Below are 18358 nucleotides of genomic sequence, written 5' to 3' on the forward strand. Positions count from 1 at the left end.
TGACCAGCTTTGTTATTAGTCCAAGAAAATTGTTCAGCTTGGAATGTGTCTGAATCCCTCATTAGTATGCAAGAATGTAGGAATATACCAGGAAAATTGCTTTTCTGGAGTAAATTGTAGTGTATTTTACTTATGTAAGGTCAAAAAGTGCATGGAAATTTTATGAAAATGTGTGGATGTTAACAGAATGTCGTTTGGTCACAGTTGCGCAATAAATGGGCTATTTTGGGCGTAGCTATAAAATGTGTCATCGAAGTACTCACACATGTGCATGGTTCCAATAGTTTGTGCTGTGAAGAAACTCCATTAGAAAATAAGTATTGTGTAATTTGTAGTGAGAATTTATTCAAATAGATTTATGTTTATGAATCTTGTTTCTTTTCAAAGTTATTTATATAATAAAAATTGTTTATAAAAATGTTTTTTATACTTTTTCGATGGATTGAATTTACAAATAATGAGTTATTTTGTTATACCATCACTCAATAGTTTAGGCTTTGTGTTCTTGCGAACAGGGAGATATTAAACTGTTGTAACAGTGGACGTCGATAAAAGTGAACATATTTCGAAAGTTGTGAAATCATGGTACTGTTTTGGCATTATACGACTTGCAGTTCCCTTTTGATCTCGTGTTCCCCGGTGCATTTAAAAATCCCTTTTGAATTTGGGGGACTTTGTGTGACTGACTGTGGTGTTTGTCAACTTTAGTCGAACTGTAATAGTGTGTATTAAATCTGCCACAGCGTGGAGTTGCCATCGTCTCTTGTTTACCAACTCATTCAAATACGTTTGTGCCTCAACGAGGACTGAAAAGTGATTTCCATTTACTTCGTCTGTTATAAATCAACTGTATTAGCTTACTTCGAACTTCCTATTGCCATCGGGATTATGTCTACTACACTCGGCGGTGTAGTTTGTATCAATCTTCTCGTATGAAACACACCCGAACCCGGAAATCGACGGCAAATCGAGATGGTCTCATCACGTAATTTCTTACCTTGTTCTTGACCGCAGTATACTTGTCTATGAACTTACACATACCCATGCTTATGGGAATAGTGCATCTTGGGTATTACTGTATTGATCTGTTTTCTTTAATTTCAATTAAACAGCGATTTGGCTGTGACCATGCATTTAGTAATTGTCGACTGTTTTTCTCGAATTGGTTGATTGTCATAGTAACATATGCTAAGTACAATTAAACGTCCGTAGTTGAACAGTAGTCATTTCTAACATGATTATTTAATTTAGTTTGATTCCTTCAGTTAAAAATTGAGTTTCCAAAATAAATAAATAATAATACGTACCCTCATGTATACTTCAAATTTTCATTAAAACAAAGTCAAAGTCTTTGAAATTGCTTTTCTGCATGTTCGCTTAACCATTGCTCCAAAACACACCTTTAAATACTCTTATTTTCCCAGCATCGAGATGGCTTTGCCAACTCTTGTATTTAATGTATTTTTTTTGTCATGTGATGAATGAATAAAACAGTTTGATGATGTTAATACATGCCGGTAGACTGTCGACAGTACTCGGGCCTAATGTAATTGTGTATCCTACACATTCAAATGCTGAATGCCGAAGTGTTTGATGGGAATTTCACGCAAGGGACTTTAGTCTCGAGAGACTGTCCCTGTCTGCAGGTTTCTAGTTGATATGAATAATTCATAGTTGATGCTGACGTCACTAAATTGTATTAACATAATATAAGCAAATTTGTTCTAAATGGCTGACCTCCTGAATGTGTTGGTTGTTCACGTTGTGAACACAATGATACAGTTACTCCAACCAAAATAAGAAAACTATTAAATCGTCTAGAACCTAGGAAACAACGTGCATTGTTTGTGGCAGTCAAATAGAAAACCGGAGCAGGTTGTTTTGCAGGATCAACAGAACTACGACATGCAAAGAAATCAATTTTGATCAATCTACATCTTGCCAACTCGTACGCATGCAGAAAATGTGGACTGAGATGAGAGCGTCGACTCTGCATAATAACATGGAGTTCAGGAAGAAATTTCAACAATCTAAGCAAGAGTTTTTGACAATGTCAACACGGCACGCTGACAAACACATCTCTCTCCTCTGTGTAGTTTGCGATAGTGTCTCGCTGGTATTCTTTACAGGAAATAAATATCATGGTAGTCGAAACGTTCCATCAATTTTATAATGCATTTGTCAAGATTTGTTAGTGTCATGATATTAAAAACTGCTGTGGAAAGTGTCGTGATCGCATATAGTACAGTACAGTCAAAACAAACTTTGCGTAAGTCATGGGTGATCCTAGTAGCCAGCGATCCCTGACCCTTTTCGCAATTGGCCACGATAGAATGATGGACATCTCCGCGACTACTTCATTTGCATATGAAAGTACCCGGTTCTGGTAAGAAATCTTACCAGTGAATTGCAGCCCTGGGCAGTCGGTCGTGCCTAACAGCACTCTATACTTCCTGTCTCGGCGTTCGCAATTTATTCACACCTATTAAGTTTATACACAATATTTATTAATAATAACAGAATAATATTAGGTATGACCGACTGTTGACAGTCTACATTGCCTGCTGAATGTCTCCACAGATAGCTGATATGAGTGGTGTCAGTGTCGGCAGACACTGTGTTAATTAAGCTATTCTGCATCAATTTAGTTGCTTGCTATGAACTGAGTATATTATATATTATTATACATCTCTCACCGTAACACCATAAGTTACAGCTTGCCGTATTTTTGCGGTATTTTACAATGTATTTTCATCCTACCATATTAGGAAACGCAAATTCCAAATATGAAATGATTATGCACGTAAGTGTCCTCTATAATAAAAACAAACATTGCTGCCACCAGAGTTTGACCGAATTCAACACAAAGAAGTTCCAGTCGCTGATTCTGTTCTAAACATTCTGAGGTTATTACAAGAATACTTGCGCGTCGATCGATACTCCAGCTGTACTGTCTTCATGCATACTTTGAAGTATCCTTGTAATAACCTCATATTATTTTTTGTAGCCATTATTTGCCGGGGATTCTGCTCCACCACAACCAAGTAAAGAAGGCCGTTTATTATGTTGTAATAAATGTGGTAGAGTTAATAACAGTGATGCTAGGTTCTGTGATTGGTGTGGTGCTAAGGTAAGACACAAAATGATACAATTTAGCTATATCTATCATATTTCAATTCAGACAGGATATCTATTAGAAGTGCATCTCTATTCAAAGTGCATATAAACCAGAATTGCTTTCATTGTATGCTGCATCATTGAAGTATAAACACACCATAATCATTTATGTAAGAGAGCTAATATGCTATTTCATTTCATTGATTGTGGCATACCATACACTCAACGCAGGACAATTCATCCATATCAGAAGGGTCATGTAACTGCTGAATTATGACTGGAAAAAACTGCATTTAAAAACTGTTCTATCAATCTTGCAAAACTGCAGTCCCATGTGTGTATGAACCCCCACTAGTAAACAAAGGAAATTTGAACTAAGCTTATTAACAAAAATGTTTGTAATGTAGACACTGTTCTGCTATTTTGACCATGTATGATGATATCACACAGGTCTTAGGTTTGACTGAAACAAAGAGTGGAAACTAGATTTGAGTCATCAGTGTACAACAATCAAGCCAATGTTTATACATTCGCTACTTAGTAAACAAATTACAGAATTGAGACAACATTTTTGTTCATGGTTCTATCGTAACAACTGTATTAAAAATGTATCTCATCAATATTTATATTAAACTTCACAATCCTTATCTGAAGGCATTTTACTCAACTGTCTGAATGCTGAATTCTCTCTCTTGTCTTTAATATTGGGTTCAAGTCTGGTATCACTTTTCTAATATTCAGTTTCTATCAAATCAATTTTGTTTTTAGCCTGCACCTCCAAGTTGCCACTTGATATGTTCACGTTGTGGAGGTAGTAACCAGCCTTATGCTAAATTCTGTAACTGCTGTGGTGTACAGATTGAACCACCTCAAAGACAGGATCCAAGGAACAGTGGCATCACACAAGATGGATTCACAACTTCTTCTGTAAGTTCATATTTACCCGGTATCTTAAATGTTAAAATACTGTACTTGAAAACAAGAATTTAAGATTGTATGAAAAGTAATGAGCCTGTATGGAGTCCTAAATGTAGGATACATACAGAGAACTTTAGTTGGCACACTGCTTACACAACTTTATAAAAATCTCATGTCCATCTCAAGTATTTGTTAAAATTGTTCTTGAATAATTTAGAATCCTAGAGAACTGACATACTATTAAAATTATTTGTAGAATTTGTTTGGTAATTCTCTGATGGATTCTTGGTTGCCTGTGGCGACACCTGTATCCATGATACCAAAAAAAGGTGTTGCCACCCAGACTACAGGATTATTTTATCCATCCAACAAAGACTTGCAAAAGAAAGGAGAAATGGAGGAAACTATGAGGCAAGTACAAGAAGCTATGAGTGATAGAAAACCACCACTATCAGCTGTCAGCCCTGGAAAAGGTAAGTATTATTATTTACCAGGTGCAAATAAAAGTGTGAATAAATTGAAAAGTGTGAATTCTGAACATCTGGGAACATGCAAATATCAATTTATCTGAAAAATGTGAACTCAAATTTTTGGAGAAAACATTTTATAATCATTGTGCATACTTGAGATTCAACCACTGCCAACCTGATAATGCAGTACGATCAAACATAACTCAACATTTAGCTAAAGGTAGCTTAGCTTCCTTTAAAAAACTGCCACTAAATTGTGCAGCCTAAATTTGTCTCATATTAGTAACATGAGTAAATACTACAAAAAGTTGGAAATATTGATGGAAATGGTACATGTTTTAAAATTTTGAAAATTAAGTTAACCCCTGACTGTACTGTTTATAGATGCAATCGCAATCATATAAATTTAACTAGTCACTGATTTGAATAAAATACTTCCAAATAAAGTAAATTCCATGCTTTTATTTTATTTATTTCTTCAGTATTGTAGTTTGTCAAGTGTTAAGTTATTGATATCAACCTACTGTCTATCCTAGAGTTCAGTCATGTAGGTTGGCTAATTCCCGCTGATCAAGTATGGTACCTAAAATGATTATATATGTTCTTGTTCTTATTTATATTATATTTACGCAATCATATGAATGACATTTATTTTATGTTACTGTAAGTTTGACAGTAGAAGCTAAAACAGGGTTGAACACACATTACAGTTATACAAAATCACAACCTTTTTTTTTTTTGTGAACATCGTATAATTCATGGCTTCAACACAGGCAACTGAAATATGCACATCTTTGATTTTGATTTGATTTTGCTTTAATTACTTTACAATATTGTAAGTGGCATAACCCATATTTGAGGGTGATGACACTCAAAAACCTAAAAACATACATCATTAGTTTGCATTCCATTTCAATACTCACAAAAGCCACATGTTTTCAGTCAAATTGACAGCTGTGATGCTCAATACTCTGGAAAATACACTTTCATACTTACATAAGCTCATTTCACCAAATCAAATGCTTTGAGGGCTCAGTGATGTCACATCATGAATGTCACTCAACCGCAAATGCAAATTTATATTTCCCAGCATTCACAATGGTGCATTTTTCGAAAATAGAAAGAACTGCAAACAATAAAGTCGTTATGAACACATGTAAAACATTACTTATTTTGAATCAGTACTTAATTTGTGACAATTCTGAATTCCCACGTTGTCCCAATAAGTGTAGATTTGTATTTCACAGTTTAATTCCAAAAGTGTGAATTGGCACTTCCTAATTCATTTGAAAGTGTGAATTCTCACTTTCATTTGTACTATTGAATTCATATACATTTAAGGTAGAGATGCAGTTTATTTGGCTTGCTTTTTAATTGAGTAATTAGACAATGAAGATCGTATTATATATCCAACATGTTATATATTTTCTGAAAGCTTATTATACAAACTTTGTAAAACTTGTCTTTATTTTAAATATCCAGAATGCGTTTTTGATTTTGGGTCAAAAATATGCTTTTTTGGACAAAAGTGGTTTAAAAAAAATTAGCTTAAAAACTTCAAGTCCGTTTGTGGGTAAAATTACATCACTGGATACCTTGGTATACTACTAATTCAAATGCGTCCACTCATCTCTCTAACGACTTTCAAAGTCGCACAGCATGACCTCAAAGTTCACTCTTTTCTATTTTTGCATAATTTATATATCCATGTTAATTGCGGACTTGTTATTTTTGTTCCACTCGCCGTAATAAACTGTCCGGATGCATTTTGAAGGGGGAACACCTTGTCAATAATGTGTGAAAATTTCGAGGCAAATGGCCAAAGCGTCTATCAGCTATTTTAATTTAAAACCAAGAATTCTCCAAAAATAGAAGACGAGAAAAAGGCTTATTTGCATATTTGCGCGTTAAACCGGGAATTACTGCTTTGTCATACTTTGTCATACTTTCTAGACTATTGAAAATGAAAGTTAACGTATAGACATAGACATTTTATGTAAAATTGTTGGACCAGAACAACTACTCTTGAATATATAAATCAGAAACGCGTCATTCATACCAGTGTTTTGATGGGGTCGGTAAAAACACGTGGCAATGCCCAGTAAATATGGCGTCATCTCATGAATTATTAAACAGGGGGCGGTCCTAGGAAGGTGACCTTTTATCACGATCAAAACATCATGGCTTCTCTTCGATGTATTTTCAATAAAAAGTCTACGAGTATTTCAGAGCCTATGGTTTACCGTGAAGAGTACAAAGTGGGATATTAAATTATTTATCCTTGATGATTTTTATGTAGTATTGAGAACCAACTCCAGGAAGCGAACACACAATAATGAATAATCGCGTAATCCTAGAATCGAAACTCGAGGCACAGAAGTTTTGTTCATCGTTTCCAATCCCATTTTTTCCACTGCAACATATTTGTTAAAAGAAATATTTGAATTCTGTTCGTTTTTCAAGGAGCCATTTATATATTTTTTTTCGATTTTGGCAACGCCTTATTCAGGGATTTTCTAAGACAGTCGCAGACAATCAGCGCACGGATGTACGTACAAAACATGCTGTTGTAGTACCGGCGACGGTCGCCTGCAAGAAGAGAGCTCCAGCTCCTAACGTAAAAGTTTTAAAATTTCTACCGGTTTTAAATAATTAGTGTTGGAAATCTGACATGTTTTAAGAGTGCAAAATTAAGTGCATTTTCGAGCGGTCAAATTTTTCTGAATAGAAATCGGCAAATGAAAAAAAATGGGAGTGCTAAACAGTGTGCTTCGTTAGTTTAAAAAAATTGGAATGTCCATCAAATTGACGTAAACTTCCCCATTTTTCACGGAAAAAGCAAAGATCGTGGCCGAGTTGCAGGCTAAAAAACTCAAAAATCAAAACAAAATCATCAATCAGTAAGTATTATGACAAGGAAAACATAACATCAGACGCGGAGAAGCGGTCAGCGCGTCAAAAGAGTTGTTACCGAAATGTATCAAGTTACCTCTCTCTGTGATTTATTTTTCATTGAAATTATTTGGTTGTTTTCAATTAATTTTAGCGTACCTCTGCAATTTATTTTAGCATTGTCAGTTGTTTGCTTCATTGAACCCCCCCTCCACTCCCTATATTTAGGGGGGGCGATGCTTGTTCCCTCATCGTCCCCCCCACTCCCTATATTTAGGGGGGCCTATGCTTGTTCCCTCATTTTTTGGACCCCCCCCTATCTAGGGAAAAGAAGAAAATTTAACCCCCCCCCCCCTTTCACGGGCTTTTCCGATGAATTTCACCCCCTATCTATGGAACTTTTCAGTCTAGAACTCCTTTTAAACCCCCCTTTTTTGTATATCTCGGGAAGTGTTTTGAAATACACCCCCTATTTTGAGAATCTTGGGAAAACAAGCAAAAAATACCCCCTTTTCTACGATTTTCTCGGGAAAATGTTCCCGAGACAGATCGTCAAAAAGTACCCTCTTTCCCGAGAAAATGGGAACGCGCATGCGGCCCCCTATGGATCCTGAGTGGGGGGGGCATTGAATTAAACGGAGTTCGTCCAGTTGCAAACAAAGCTGTCTCGCACCACCTAGCAAAACTTGCGAATGATCGAAGTACAGGTACCCATTGGACAAAAGATACACAAAAGTTTGTATCTCCCCGACCCAGTGCAATATATCCGGTTAGAATCAAAGCTCACGTGCCCCTTATTTGAGGGACCAGATTCTGCCGTAAATTCGGGATGGGATTTAAAAAATAAATAAAATGGGACTTTTAAGGTGTATTTTGACGTCATTTTCTAAGTTTTACCGTAGTCATTGACGCCTATTCAAGAGTATGATGTTTATTGTGACTAGCGTGAATGGGTAAGCTTCGTTTCGACAATGAGCAGTTATCACTGTAAACAATGTTAAATTATTCTTCACATGCTCAGTTTATTTTTTGAGAACAATTATTTAAAAATAAAATCTCTCAGTCAATCAGAAACTCGGATTCATGCCTTCAAGGAAAGTCATGTTTGGACGCTCACATCGATTTTGTTTTTCGTTCGGTGGGCTGATGCCTTCAGTGTAGCTTTTGCCTCTTCCGACATAGAAATCATCTGAATCTTCTTTCTACCTCTCTTTCTTTTCACACCACGCATAATGTAATGATAAAAATTAGGAAAAAACGCTGAGGAAATATAATGTTTGGTTTGCTAGCGAGCGAGAACTGATTTAAAGGGGCACCTTCCAGTTAAGATTAATTTCACAACAAATTTACTTTCTGGATTAAAATAACAATGGATAACAAAAGATAGATTAACATTGTAAACAACATAAACAATAGTGTCCCATGATTCTTTGGTGCAATCCATGGGATTGAGTTGTTCCCCTTTAAGATTAATTGCACATGCGCGTAATTGAATGAACTATGACCCGTACAATCTCGATTTGCATATTGTCAATCAAAGGTCCTGTTATTTGGTTACTCATGCAAATTAGGCAATTGGACATAAACATTGCCACGTGTGAGTGTTTTTTATTTTAAACCAGAAAATAAACAGGTATTTTAACGGTGTTCCAATAAGAATTCATTGGTCAAATTTTCACAGAATGTTCTTTAGATAAAAATCTATATAAAAAACGAAAAAAACTATTTTTGATTGAAATTCACAAATAAACTGCATCTCTACCTTAAATAGCTCTATTCAGACAACCTTGATTGCGAGCCATGATATTCAGATATAATATCTCTCAACCTTGATTGCGAGCCATGATATTCAGATATAATATCTCTCAACCTTGATTGTGTGCCATGATATTCAGATATAATATCTCTCTACCTTGATTGCGAGCCATGATATTCAGATATAACATCTCTCAATCTTGATTGTGAGCCATGATATTCAGATATAATATCTCTCAACCTTGACTGCGAACCTTGATATTCAGATATAATATCTCTCAACCTTGATTGCGAGCCATGATATTCAGATATAATATCTCTCAACCTTGATTGCAAGCCATGATATTCAGATATTATATCTCTCAACCTTGATTGCGAACCATGATATTCAAATATTATATCTCTCATAATTGATTGTTAGGTTACTGGAGACAACAGATGGAGCATATATGTTCTCATATGAAAGCACATGCTCAGAATCATCAAGAATTTAGAGCATCAATTGGTGAACCCAAGATTGGAAAGGTATGTATGTCATGATTACCATGTGTGTACACATAAATGTCATTGTATTTTATGAATACAATGCCAGGATATAATGTCATAATTCATCTTATTTGGGGGGATGTCTGGTGTTTAGCTCATAAGTGATCAATTTGAAATAACACCACCAGGGACTACCGGTATGTCATTTTCAATGACTTGTTATATGAGATTTTTCTTGATTAATGTATAATTTGATTGTGTATTTTGCAATTAACCAGATAATATCAGCAACAGTTCATGAAGATGGTTATGAAATGAATCTGAATGTATGTTTTGCTTTGCGAGGACAGAAAGATAATATGACAGGAAAACCAATGAATATATCAAAAGGTGAGAACCAATTCTTTTATTATCATATTTAGAAATTTATCAAAGTATCTGGTACTATCATTTCTTATATTTTCAATTCAGGTGGATTTTTAAGCCAATTAACTGAAAGTAGAAGACATAGTTTTAATGGAAGTGTTACTAGCATGGGTAAGTTGAATATACTACTTTCAATATCATTCCAATTCCAATTGAAAATAGAACTTACATAAACTGTTCTCAAAATGAAACTAAAGATGAATTACATTTCTTCATGGATTGTCTGTCATGGATTATTATTATTAGTATTATTATTATTATTATTATTATTATTATTATTATTATTATTATTATTATTATTATTGTTATTATTATTATTGTTATTATTATTATTATTATATCTTGACAACCATTCCACAGATTTAAATACATACATTTTCTGGGATAAATATTTTAGCTGTTCTACTGAATATCTTCAGAACCTACTATTGCAAATCTATAAAAGTGATGTTACTATTTTGTATTATGCACCATGAATAAGATGTATTTAATTAGAATTGTAGCACATTAGTTTGTTGAGCTATAATATTTTTTCTCAAAAAGGTCAAGAACAAAATGTGTACATATAAATCAACCACCCGTACATACACTGCATGATTCCATTTTTTTGGGAGGGGGGTATGGCCTGTTAATAAACAGAACAGTTTAATACTGTTTCCTATACAATTATTTCATGAATTCAATACCTTTTTTGTTTTTATTTTCTACTGCTATTGTTTTCTGTTATCCTCAGAATCTGATAATAAGATTCCTCCAAAGAAAACTATTAAGAAGAAAAAGAAAAAAGAAGATAGTAATTTGTCTGTAAGTATTTATTCTATGCATACACAGTTCTATTTTTTTTATATAATGTCCCGAGTAGACCCATGTCAGATAATAGTATTTATTCTATGCTTACACAGTTCTATTTTTTAAATAATGTCCCTAGTAGACCCATGTCAGATAATAGTATTTATTCTATGCATACACAGTTCTATTTTTTTTATATAATGTCCCTAGTAGACCCATGTCAGATAATAGTATTTATTCTATGCATACACAGTTCTATTTTTTTTATATAATGTCCCAAGTAGACCCATGTCAGATAATAGTATTTATTCTATGCATACACAGTTCTATTTTTTAAATAATGTCCCTAGTAGACCCATGTCAGATAATAGTATTTATTCTATGCATACACAGTTCTATTTTTTTTATATAATGTCCCTAGTAGACCCATGTCAGATAATAGTATTTATTCTATGCATACACAGTTCTATTTTTTTTATATAATGTCCCAAGTAGACCCATGTCAGATAATAGTATTTATTCTATGCATACACAGTTCTATTTTTTTTATATAATGTCCCAAGTAGACCCATGTCAGATAATAGTATTTATTCTATGCATACACAGTTCTATTTTTTTTATATAATGTCCCAAGTAGACCCATGTCAGATAATAGTATTTATTCTATGCATACACAGTTCTATTTTTTAAATAATGTCCCTAGTAGACCCATGTCAGATAATAGTATTTATTCTATGCATACACAGTTCTATTTTTTTTATATAATGTCCCTAGTAGACCCATGTCAGATAATAGTATTTATTCTATGCATACACAGTTCTATTTTTTTTATATAATGTCCCAAGTAGACCCATGTCAGATAATAGTATTTATTCTATGCATACACAGTTCTATTTTTTTTATATAATGTCCCTAGTAGACCCATGTCAGATAATAGTATTTATTCTATGCATACACAGTTCTATTTTTTTTATATAATGTCCCAAGTAGACCCATGTCAGATAATAGTATTTATTCTATGCATACACAGTTCTATTTTTTTTATATAATGTCCCAAGTAGACCCATGTCAGATAATAGTATTTATTCTATGCATACACAGTTCTATTTTTTTTATATAATGTCCCAAGTAGACCCATGTCAGATAATAGTATTTATTCTATGCATACACAGTTCTATTTTTTTTATATAATGTCCCAAGTAGACCCATGTCAGATAATAGTATTTATTCTATGCATACACAGTTCTATTTTTTTAAATAATGTCCCTAGTAGACCCATGTCAGATAATAGTATTTATTCTATGCATACACAGTTCTATTTTTTTAAATAATGTCCCTAGTAGACCCATGTCAGATAATAGTATTTATTCTATGCATACACAGTTCTATTTTTTTAAATAATGTCCCGAGTAGACCCATGTCAGATAATAGTATTTATTCTATGCTTACACAGTTCTATTTTTTAAATAATGTCCCTAGTAGACCCATGTCAGATAATAGTATTTATTCTTTGCATACACAGTTCTATTTTTTTAAATAATGTCCCTAGTAGACCCATGTCAGATAATAGTATTTATTCTATGCATATACAGTTCTATTTTTTTAAATAATGTCCCTAGTAGGCCCATGTCAGATAATAGTATTTATTCTATGCATACACAGTTCTATTTTTTTATATAATGTCCCTAGTAGACCCATGTCAGATAATAGTATTTATTCTATGCATACACAGTTCTATTTTTTTTATATAATGTCCCGAGTAGACCCATGTCAGATAATAGTATTTATTCTATGCATACACAGTTCTATTTTTTTAAATAATGTCCCGAGTAGACCCATGTCAGATAATAGTATTTATTCTATGCATACACAGTTCTATTTTTTTAAATAATGTCCCTAGTAGACCCATGTCAGATAATAGTATTTATTCTATGCATACACAGTTCTATTTTTTTAAATAATGTCCCGAGTAGACCCATGTCAGATAATAGTATTTATTCTATGCTTACACAGTTCTATTTTTTAAATAATGTCCCTAGTAGACCCATGTCAGATAATAGTATTTATTCTTTGCATACACAGTTCTATTTTTTTAAATAATGTCCCTAGTAGACCCATGTCAGATAATAGTATTTATTCTATGCATATACAGTTCTATTTTTTTAAATAATGTCCCTAGTAGGCCCATGTCAGATAATAGTATTTATTCTATGCATACACAGTTCTATTTTTTTATATAATGTCCCTAGTAGACCCATGTCAGATAATAGTATTTATTCTATGCATACACAGTTCTATTTTTTTAAATAATGTCCCTAGTAGACCCATGTCAGATAATAGTATTTATTCTATGCATACACAGTTCTATTTTTTTATATAATGTCCCTAGTAGACCCATGTCAGATAATAGTATTTATTCTATGCATACACAGTTCTATTTTTTTAAATAATGTCTCTAGTAGACCCATGTCAGATAATAGTATTTATTCTATGCATACACAGTTCTATTTTTTTAAATAATGTCCCAAGTAGACCCATGTCAGATAATAGTATTTATTCTATGCTTACACAGTTCTATTTTTTAAATAATGTCCCTAGTAGACCCATGTCAGATAATAGTATTTATTCTTTGCATACACAGTTCTATTTTTTTAAATAATGTCCCTAGTAGACCCATGTCAGATAATAGTATATATTCTATGCATACACAGTTCTATTTTTTTAAATAATGTCCCAAGTAGACCCATGTCAGATAATAGTATTTATTCTATGCTTACACAGTTCTATTTTTTAAATAATGTCCCTAGTAGACCCATGTCAGATAATAGTATTTATTCTTTGCATACACAGTTCTATTTTTTTAAATAATGTCCCTAGTAGACCCATGTCAGATAATAGTATTTATTCTATGCATACACAGTTCTATTTTTTTAAATAATGTCCCTAGTAGACCCATGTCAGATAATAGTTTTGATGATCCATTGATCCTTCATTCTTTGTTAAAACGTGTCACACACTTGGTGCTATAATATATACTACAACAACTGGGTGATCAGCGAAAAAAAATAGCACACTTCTTGGCGAAACTGACTAATCTAATAAACCTTGGCCCAAGTTTAACCCCAAGTCACGCGCTGAACAAGTGGGTTGTTACCTTGGTGACCATTCGCGCTCCGCGCGTTGACCTTGTTATTATACACATCCCATTACGCAAATTTTTACTGGCTCTGCGTTGCCTACGGAAAATTTTTTACCGTTCTGGTTGTTAATATTTCACCATTGCCGACGTGATAATGCGTTGCCTTCATAATAATTACGCAAACTTATTTTCCATTGTTTACGTACAGCCAGTACGGCTGTGAATATTTCAACTTTGCCGACTTGATAATGCGTTGGCTTCGTAATAATTGCGCAAACATGTTTTTCATTGTTTACGTACTGGCTGTGAATATTTCAACTTTGCCGACTTGATAATGCGTTGCCTTTGCAATAATTACGCAAACTTATTTTCCATTGTCTACGTACTGGCTGTGAATATTTAAACTTTGCTGACTTGATAATGCGTTGCCTTTGTAATAATTACGCAAACTTATTTTCCGTTGTTTACGTACGGGTTGTGAATATTTCAACATTGTCGACTTGAAATTGCGTTGCTTTTGTATAATTTGTATAATTTATAACTACGCGACTTAGTCGAATCCGCTACTTACTGCCTCAGAGACGGGGCCTCTGAATAACTGTTGTTGATAATGATAATGTAAACAAACACGCACACACAAAAAATTAAAGCCAGAAAAGTCAAGTCAAGAAACAACATTTCAAATAATAATAATTATGGTTTGACATCTATATCATTTTGAAATATACTAAATTTCATGTAAATAAAATCCATGCGTTACAATTTACTGTAATTTCAAACTCGGGCAGCGTACTTTGAACGCAGAGTGAAAAAAACAAAACAACGTCAGGTGCTTTTGAACTACGTGCGGTTGGCACAGTAACAGGCAATGACCTCAGTGGTTCACGCGCAATGAAATTCTAATCGAGCCAGCTAGCGTTATCGTACGGTATCATAAAGTCAATAATTATTCATTCAAAATGCCGTTCACACTCACGAGTACCATGGAACACGAACATGTAACAGAAAAATATCGTCTTTTGTTTAAAGAAGATTCTGTCGACCAAGAATACATGCGCAAGGCAAGACTTATGAAAGGAAACAGAAAATAATCATGTCATTGTCAGTGCAATGCAGACAGCCTGACCTGTTTTGATTAGTTCGCCCGTTTCTCGTTTGCTGGCCATTTTTTCTGGAGTGTGACACAAATGGTGAACATGATACTGCCAAATCAATCAAGAACCAGGATACGGCTTGGATACGCTGAAACTTTGTAAATCGTCCTTTTTTCAATTGTAGACTTTATTCCAGTGTAATAAAGGTATACATACCTACATGTACCATGAAAAATTGTATCGCATCACTTTGGAAATTTACGCTAAATACACGTACTAAATACTAAACAAGCGCACATATCGTATTCATTTACAGCATCGGATTTTAAAACAATCACTCGTGGAATAACAAAGAAACTGTTAAGTACGTATTTCACACATTACCGAGGACTGCGGTTGTGACCGGTACAGCGGTAGAGGCCCTAATTATAAGCAGTCCGCGGCTCTCCCCGGCATTCTGCGGTACATCGCGGTAATGGCCGCGGTGCACCGCCCGTTTGATTTCCTACTCTTCCCTTACAATGATTTACCTTTCACTGATTCCATGACAACATTTGTTTGTATTTGAAAGGTGGTTAGAAAGTAGTAAGACATTTATGCATAGACTTTTGATTGTCATTTTGTTTTCTAATCATATCCAGCAGCCTCAATTCAATATTCTTTTCATATGTAAATTAAGATATTAATTTTTTGCCATGTTTTGGAAAATCTAATTTGCATATTGCCACATACTTGGTTCTTGAATAGAAATTTTGTGCTATGGTTTTATTTTTGCTTTTCACTAAAAATACTGTTAGCAGTTCATTTGATGTTGAAATTATGACAGGTATACAAATCCTGATGGTCAAGCAATATCATGTAAATTTTCATTAAACGGAATTGATTTCTGAAATTATTTGTAGTACATGTATATATCCATTGTAGCAACCTGTGAGCATAGTGAGATAGTAAATATGCAATTTATACTGGTGATAGCATGGAAAAATATTCAAAGTTGTCAAAATAAACCTTCTGTCATACAAGCCCTTGTGAGTCATTATCAAATCATAATTTTTTGTTTTTACCACATCTAGGCTGAGGACAAGTTACTGTTGAAAGAGGTTGGTGCAAAGGGAGAGGGTGATGCAGAAGAGGTTGAAAAACTATTGGAACAGGTAATCTCAAATTATCTTAAGTACCCCGGAAATGAAACAAAAATGTTTGATGTTGTTGTAAAAGATATTTTTTCGGCGACTGCATACCACAAGACCATCTTTTCTATAGAATAGAATAGAATAGAATAGAATAGAATAGAATATTACTTTATTACAATGTTAAAAAAATATATGCTATACTGAAAATTAAAAAAATATTATAAATTTTAAATTTCAATTTTGTTGATAACCTGCAGAGTGCTGATTCAAACTGTGTGAATTGGGATGGTATTCCAGTGTTAACAGTTGCTGTTATGAATATGAAAGAAGAATGTATTGTTCCTCTAGTTAATGCTGGCGCTAAGCTTGATAAAAAAGCTGGCTTGTAAGTACACTATTATCCATGTACAATATTGTATCAATCCCCATAAACCTTTTCTTTGAGCATTTTTAGAAATACTGGATTTTGTCAAGCAAAGCTTATCATAGGAGTGATTGTCCGTTGGCGTTTATTTCAATATTTTTCTTTTCGACTGAAAACGGTCCAATTGCTTTGATATTAGTACATCCATGCTCAGGTGGACCTCTCTCAGATTTGTTCATTTGGTGATGATGATATCTTTATAACAGCAGAGCCATCTCAGTCAAGAGGCCAGAATTTATATTAACTCCAAGTGCTAAAACAACAGAAAAATCAAGATTTTAGTTTAAGTGTGTCAGTCAGTGCACATTTGTAGTTGCTGACACCAATGGTTTTCAAATCAGAAGAAATAGTAATCTTCTTAGCGATATTTTTTTAAATAAACTTTCAGTCATTAATTTGAGTTATTTTTATTGCACTATGAAGATTAATGTTGTTACCCAGTTTGAATTTCGGTGTGATAAGATTTGATTTACCCTGTGCATATTTCTATGTATAGTGTTGAATAATCAGTAAGTGATATTTAACGCAAATGATATGCAACATGGTCATGTGATAACTGACAATATAACTATTATGTAATGTATGTATTTGTTCTTTTCTTATAGGAAGGGCAATACAGCTTTGCATGAAGCTGTTAATCTGGGTCCTGAAGGTCAGAAAATAATCCAGATACTACTGGATTGTGGGGGTAATCCAAAGAAAATAAAGAATGATAAAGGAGAGACTGCATATGATTTAGCTGTTAAAAACAAGCATGAGAGCATCATAGCTTCTTTTAATTCTAATATTGGGCAAGAAATGCTGAAAAAAATGAGTAAAATTGATTGATAACATGAATTAATAGCAGGGTATTTAGTGAAACAGAATTCATCTATATTTGTTTAAACACAATTACTGAAGTAAGATTTTATAATTGTTCATAAAGTTATATTGTATATTTCGTTTGAAGCCTTTGGCATGGTCTGTAATAATATTGCTATAGTTACGGTGTTCACAAGATATTCAGTTCAAAAGTGACTTTCAAATAGCCAAATATTCCTGAACATTTCTGTCAACTGGTTTGTGATTGAATTGTCAGTGTCTTGATGAACTTACTGACTATGGTGGGAATTTATGAAAATGAAAAGGTATAAATCTATTTGCATCTTATTGATCTGTGATGTACAACAAACTATCGATTAGTTTCTTCTACAAAAATAAGGTTCATCCTTTCAAAATTTATTGGATGACACTTTTACTTATGCTGTGCCTGCCTCTGAATCGAACATTTCTTACTTTCTATTAGTTATGCTTAGCGTGCAATGAAAGCAGAATTCAAAACAGCACTGCTTGGTGATAGAGGGACTTTGGTTTAGACTATAATAACTTAGCCAATAAACTCCAAATATATCAGGTTTTAATCAGGATAACTAGCAAATACCGTTTTAGATGTTTTTTGCCCAAGTTACTTAAGGTAGCAGGACTATTATTTGCATACTTGTTTTCATCTTCAAATTGTGACCAAATGACGACAAATAGACCCAGGAAAGTATATATTTTTGGAATCACCAGACTTCAAGCTGTTCAAAGGTGTGTTTGTCATGCCCGTATCTGCATTCTACGATGCGTTACTTAATCAAAAGTGAAAAATTACTTTTTCTGTAAAAAAAATAATTACGCATTTATGCTGGTGATAAGAAGTTTTTTTTCCAATTTTCCTAGTTGTTCAATACTCT

The 18358-nt window shown here is 33.6% G+C and overlaps 1 protein-coding gene across 1 annotated transcript in view; it reads left to right on the forward strand.

Annotated features, from left to right (window-relative positions):
- The window catches only part of LOC100366424 (double zinc ribbon and ankyrin repeat-containing protein 1-like), a 35274-nt gene extending 17493 nt beyond the window's left edge, over positions 1-17781 (forward strand). The window contains exons 7-16 of the mRNA XM_002740849.3: positions 3008-3130; positions 3886-4044; positions 4292-4508; positions 9574-9677; positions 9917-10028; positions 10110-10175; positions 10798-10868; positions 16160-16240; positions 16477-16604; positions 17249-17781. Of these exons, the coding sequence (XP_002740895.1) occupies positions 3008-3130; positions 3886-4044; positions 4292-4508; positions 9574-9677; positions 9917-10028; positions 10110-10175; positions 10798-10868; positions 16160-16240; positions 16477-16604; positions 17249-17471 (1284 nt within the window). The 3' untranslated portion in view covers positions 17472-17781. The remainder of the gene's footprint in view (positions 1-3007; positions 3131-3885; positions 4045-4291; positions 4509-9573; positions 9678-9916; positions 10029-10109; positions 10176-10797; positions 10869-16159; positions 16241-16476; positions 16605-17248) is intronic.
- The last annotated feature ends 577 nt before the right edge of the window (positions 17782-18358 follow it).

This window comes from Saccoglossus kowalevskii, chromosome 2, assembly GCF_978046115.1.
Source record: "Saccoglossus kowalevskii chromosome 2, keSacKowa6.1, whole genome shotgun sequence".
Taxonomy (NCBI): domain Eukaryota; kingdom Metazoa; phylum Hemichordata; class Enteropneusta; family Harrimaniidae; genus Saccoglossus; species Saccoglossus kowalevskii.